Source organism: Enhydra lutris, unplaced genomic scaffold (genome assembly GCF_002288905.1).
Source record: "Enhydra lutris kenyoni isolate GAN:26980312 unplaced genomic scaffold, ASM228890v2 scaffoldscaffold24, whole genome shotgun sequence".
In the NCBI taxonomy this organism is placed as follows: Eukaryota; Metazoa; Chordata; class Mammalia; order Carnivora; family Mustelidae; genus Enhydra; species Enhydra lutris.
This window is the reverse complement of record NW_019154108.1, coordinates 18,088,016-18,093,951: the sequence shown is the minus strand read 5'-3', so window position 1 is coordinate 18,093,951 and position 5,936 is coordinate 18,088,016. Positions and strand designations below refer to the sequence as shown.

At 53.0% G+C, this 5,936-nt stretch overlaps 1 protein-coding gene across 1 annotated transcript; it reads left to right on the top strand.

The window, feature by feature from the left end:
* The first annotated feature begins 2,959 nt into the window (after positions 1-2,959).
* Positions 2,960-4,669, top strand: LOC111150654 (zinc finger protein 648). The gene has a single exon (XM_022508149.1). The coding sequence runs from the start codon at positions 2,960-2,962 to the stop codon at positions 4,667-4,669; it is 1,710 nt and encodes a 569-aa protein (XP_022363857.1).
* The last annotated feature ends 1,267 nt before the right edge of the window (positions 4,670-5,936 follow it).

Here is a 5,936-nt window from a genome sequence, read left to right as displayed (position 1 = left end):
ACACCATCTCTGCTGATTTGTACCAAACTCAGTTTCCAAGGGACTGAGAGGCCACATGTGACAGAAGCCAGGGTGGGGGACCGGCGCCGCGGTCTGCATTTCCCAGGTAAGCAACTATCTGTGTCAGAGCCAAAGGTAGAGAGCGAGGCCTAAAGGCAGAGGAGAAGGCGGGAGGTGCCTGCCCAGGGATGGACCTAGAACAGTCTATGGAAGGGAGGCAGGGAGAGGGGCAGGGGCCGAGCTGGAACTAACCCTCAGGCCAGGCTTCTGAAAGGTGTCCCTTTCAGAATGAGGTGGGTAAGCTGGAGGCTGCGTTTGGGGCACTCCTCACTGTCAAGGGGGGTGGAAGTTCCAGGAAAGGGCTGTGCTCTGAGAGCTGCTGGGGGTCAGCGTGTCTGGAGAGCAGCCACTCCAGCCACAGTGTGGCACCCGTGCTCTTCCGGACCAGGAATAATTGTGTAGCCTCGGCCAGAAAATCCCACGCTGAGTCCCTGCCTTCCTCTTGGTCTTGTCGGTGGTCAAGAGAGAACCTCTCGCAGGTCGCGGAGGAAGAAAGCAGAATGCATTCCCCAGAGCTTGGCTGCAGACAGGGAGGGATTTCCCATCTGAAAAGACAACCTTCTGTCAGGCTTCTGAGAAGCTGTGAGCTGGCAGAGCGCTGCGTGCTGTCCGGAGGAGGCTCACCTGTGGCTCAGAGGAAGGGGAATGAGACACGTGTATAAAGTTGGGTCCGAGTGCGGGAGAGGGTGTGGGGGGTGAAGTGAGTGGTCTGCACGCAGTTCCATCTGAACATGCGCAACGTGTCGTCCCAGAGAAAGAAAGAAGCCCAAGGAGTCAGTTTCAGTCAAGTCCAGCATCCCTTTGCCGTCCGTGCTCACGGACCACAGTCCCCGATCAGGCATGCTGGCCTGAGCACACCATGCCTAGCTGGCTAGTGCTGTGTCCCTTCTGTTAACCAGACAGACACGCACGCACGCAGCCACTCTTCTAAGAATCAGTGTGCCCTAAGTACATCGAGCCCGGTTTCCTGCCCAAGGCTATGCCAGCCACACTCTGACCTGTAACGGGGATAGAGAGGGATGTCAGGGGGAGGGAGTGGTCCCTGGGCTTCAGGCCACAAAGGGACATAAGACGCTGGACCCCAGCCACCATGGCATTATGCCCTCCTTCCAACTCTGGCTTCTGTTCCCAAGTACAAAGTGAAGATTCCTCCCCATTGCTCCCCTCCTATGCGCACACACACACACACACACACACACACGCTCACAATAAGTGGGTTTATGATCTGGCAAGGCAGTTTGATGAGGTGGGGCTAGGATATGGCCTTATTATGTGCCCCTTGACCATGAAACTGCTATGAATGTCCATCTGGACACCTCTCAGAAGTCCTGCTTGGGGCGGGGGAGATAACTGACAGTATATGGGACAACGCACTAGTCCTTGGAAGTCAGCCATGTGCAAGAGCTTCACACAGACCATACAGTACTACCTTCCATCTTTCCAGTGAAAAAACAAGGCTGAGACACTTGCTGAGGCACAGGCTTATGATTTTGAGGGTTTGGCACACATCTGTTGAGTGAATGACTACCTCTTGCTGGCAGGTGATAGAACGCATTCTGCCCGATGGGGAGCGCATCGGGGCCACCAAGGGCAGCGATGGCTCCTCTTATCCCTCCAGAGGCAGTGGAAGGTGGGCGGAGGAGGAAAGAAGGAACTTTTCCTTTTCTGAAAGTAAATGCTCAGTGACTAATACTCCTGACCACCCCAGGCAACGGTCTCCACAGCATGTGTCCTGGCCTCTTTCTCTGCAGAGGGCAGTTTGGGTCAACACAAGTAGGGAGGAGCCCAGTGGTGAGGCCTTGCAGCCAAGCCTCCTTGGCCCAGAAAACACAAGGGGCTTTGAGCCTGCAGCAAGGGCTCTCCCCCCAGGATGCTGTGGCTGCTCTTGGGCATGGCCCAGCCCCAGGGCTGGCCTCAGTCTTGAGGCCACATCTGGGAGGTAGTACCTCCAGCTCTGGGTTTAACATAACGGCCTCAGAGCAAAAGAGAAGCCTCAGGGCTGCTGTCCCTGAGCTGTGTGGCCTTGGCAGATAGGAAACCTCATTAGACCTCCCTATCCTGGTCTGTAAAATGGAAAGAATATGAAAACAGTAACAGCATCTCTCTTAATGGTTGCTGGGAAAAGAAATGAAATCCTGGTTGTGCGTGCTCAGCATTTTACCTGGTTCCTAATGTCTGCCCAGAAAGTGAAACTACTAGTATTACCCCCTCTGAGTTTCCCAGAAGGTTCTCTCCAGACAAAAGCAAACTCAGCCCCCTGGTCTGAAATTGCCCTTCACCCCCAGGCCTGTAGGAGCCTGCCCCTCGCTCCAGCGATTCCTGTAAAACAAACGGCTCACACAAACAATCCTTATTCGCCAACCTTAGCAGGCTTTCTCCATGTCTTCAAGCTAAAATAAAACCACTTAGAAAATAAAACTCAATGGCTTCCTTGTCTCATGCCTTACTGTCAAACGCTAAGTCAATGCTTCTCGAATCAGGGTACGCACACAGCTGGGGGCCTGTGGGGTTTGCCAGAAATGCCTTGGGATAAATATGGCTCACTTGGGGAAAAATGAAACATTTAAACTGAAGGTAACTGAAAACACTGTCTTTGTTAAAAAAAAAAAAAAAAGAATGAAAGGAAAAGACAGTACTTAGTGGAAAAGAAAAAGAAACACACAATGAATGTGTGTATATGTATATTCATACATGTGTGTATGATATACCTAAATTAAAAATACGTACATATAACATTGTATGCCAACTATAATTCAATAATAAAAATGTTTCTCTAAGAATATATAAAAATAAAAGACATATATTAGGCAAACAAAAAATATAAACTTCCTTTGTGCAGGTATCCTGAGCCAAGCAAAGATTCCGTCTAGGAGGAGCAGGAGGAGACGTGCCTGACGTCATGACACAGGTGGACCCCCAGGAAAGGCGGGGCAAAGTGTCTCCTCTCTGCAGCTTGAGTGAGGAAGCTCATGACTCCCGGATCCTGAGCGTGAGCTTAGACAGAGAAGATGACGATGGTGGGGAGGCAGGAGACAAAGGGAGCCCTGGGGACCCTGATCACCAGGTCTATCCAAGAAATAGCTCGCAAGAGACTCAAGACAGTCCTGACTTGCCCTGGCATCATCCACCCAGCAAAGAAGAGAAATTCTCCAGCTCCATTAGTGCCGGGGGCGTCGGGAAGGAACTGACAGTGACGCCTGGAAAGAAGGCCGGCTGGGGAAGCGGTGAGTCCAAGATCACCCGGACCCAGGACTCCCCTGGACCAGGCACGCCTCCGGGGACCCTCCCTAGCGACCTCTCGCACAAGTTGTTAGGTCGGACGCAACTGCTTAGGGACTCACTACCCGCCGGAGATGATGGAGACTCCAGGACAAACCTGGACGCTGCCTTGGGGGTCCCATCCAGCTTCCCTGAGACGGGAAGAGATTTCTGTGCACAGAGAGGCGTAGACACGTCCCCAGACAGCTCCTCTCCGATGTGTTTCCCCAAGCCGGGGGGCAACTGGGACCTCCCCATGCAGGAGACGCGCACCCCGGCCCCGGTGTCTGTCCCCCCAGCCAGTCTGGCAGCAGCGGTGCTGGCCAAAGCGCGAACGGGCAGGAAGGGCCAGAAGCCGGAGGGTGCGCGCGAGGCGGGGCAAGGAGAGGCGCATCCCTATAAGTGCCTGCGGGGAGGAAGGGCCTTCCAGAAGCCCAGCAATCCTCTGAGTCCCTCGAAGCCGCGGGGCACCAAGCCTTATGCCTGTGAGCTGTGCGGGAAGACCTACTCCCACCGGGGCACGCTCCAGCAGCACCGGCGCCTGCACACGGGCGAGCGGCCCTACCAGTGCCCCTTCTGCGACAAGGCCTACACTTGGTCCTCGGACCACCGCAAACACATCCGTACCCACACCGGCGAGAAACCCTACCCGTGCCCGGACTGCGGGAAAGCCTTTGTGCGTTCCTCCGACCTGCGCAAACACCAGCGCAACATGCACAGCAACAACAAGCCCTTCCCGTGCGCCGAGTGCGGTCTGACCTTCAACAAGCCACTGTCGCTGCTGCGCCACCAGCGCACGCACCTGGGCGAGAAGCCCTTCCGCTGCCCCGCTTGCGACAGGGAGTTCGCTGTGGCCAGCCGAATGATGGAGCACCAGCGTGTGCATTCGGGCGAGCGGCCCTTCCCCTGCCCCACCTGCGGCAAGTGCTTCACCAAATCCTCCAACCTGATCGAGCACCAGACGCTGCACACTGGCCAGAGGCCCTTCAAGTGTGCCGACTGCGGCGTGGCCTTCGCGCAGCCCTCGCGCCTCGTGCGCCACCAGCGCATCCACACGGGGGAGAGGCCCTTTCCTTGCGCCCAATGTGGCCAGGCCTTTGCCCGCTCCTCCACCCTGAAGCGGCACCAGCAGATCCACTCCGGGGAGAAGGGCTTTCTCTGCGCCGAGTGTGGCAGGGCCTTCCGAATCGCCTCGGAGCTTGCCCAGCATATTCGGGTGCACAACGGGGAGAGGCCTTACCAGTGTGAGGATTGTGGCCAGGCCTTCACCAGGTCCAACCACCTCCAGCGGCATCGAGCCAAGCACAGCACCTGCAAGAAGGAGACCATCCCCTCCTCCTCTGATGAGTGAGGGCTCCAGCAGCTAACTCTCAGGGAAGGTGAAGACGCTGTCGGACCTCACTGCCTGGAACCCTCCTTCATGGACAAGCCCATTCACATGGTAATGTCACCTAGCCCCACTGGTCAGCCTTTCCTCCCAGTGAGTCCCCGGCCATGGGGTGATCCATTTGATAAAAGTGTTTGATCTCTTGTGTAAAAAGTAACGGGAGGGCTGGCACCTATGTGGGGTTTCCTATCTGTCTTTCTTCCAAATCTCAGAGGCCATACTCAATTGGAAAAAGATAAGAAACTGTAGTGAGAACTGGTCAGGAGTTGAGTTCCATGGTGGGAGGATCTCAGTGGATTGGGAATGATATCCTGGGCACTGTGCAAGCCTCGAGGGATACAGTGAAGAAAAAGGTTGTCCTGTCCTGCCCTCAAGGCCATATGCAAATACTAAGAAGACCTCAGGGGCTGGTCCTCTTGGGGAGAAAGGTACTTTTCAGTTTTTACATGAATAAAGGAATCCCTAGAAGTGGTCTCTGTGAGCACCTCTTTCAAAGCAGCAAAGCCTTCCCGAGGTTAGCTCAGACGCAGCCAGACAGCCCATTATTTCACTTTCCTGCCAAAATTACTTTACCCTTCGGAAATGGGTCTCAGTTTTGAGGTGGAGAAAGCCTTTGTCTTAAAGAGAGGGAAGTTTATGTTCTATGTTTTGGAACCAAAAACAGAAGTTGTTTTTTTTTGTTTTTTTGGTTTTTTTTTCTGCAAGTCCAGAAAAACCTTAATATCTGAAAAAGAAGTCCCTTCCTCTTTACAGTCAAATACAGTAAGTTGGATCGAACCTAAGTCTCATCCACAAAATTTACATCAGCTTCCTGTCTGGCCACCTCTCCCCTTGTTCCCAACTTGGGAACTTCAACCGTATGTAATTTACAGAGAGTAATACGCCCACTTACAGAGAGATATGTAACATTTCTCCAAATGGGCCTGATCATAATTCAAGAAACCTCTTAGATTCATTTAACTTTTCTAGGTCATTAGCTCCAATTTGAAGTAAACAAAATAGAATAGTCTTTGCCCAAGTGCCAATTGGTTTGTCTTTGTTTCAAAGTCTTAAAACCAGGTTTAGAAACCCTCATGATTCACAGTTACTCTCTAATGAGGTTATTTGAAATCTGTGTATTACCAACAGTCATTCTTCAAAATGTATTGACTTTCTATCATTTGAAATCAGTAGTTCTTAGCTCTGGACCCAACTGCGAAGAATTCATGACTTCACAGATTTCCTTTGATGC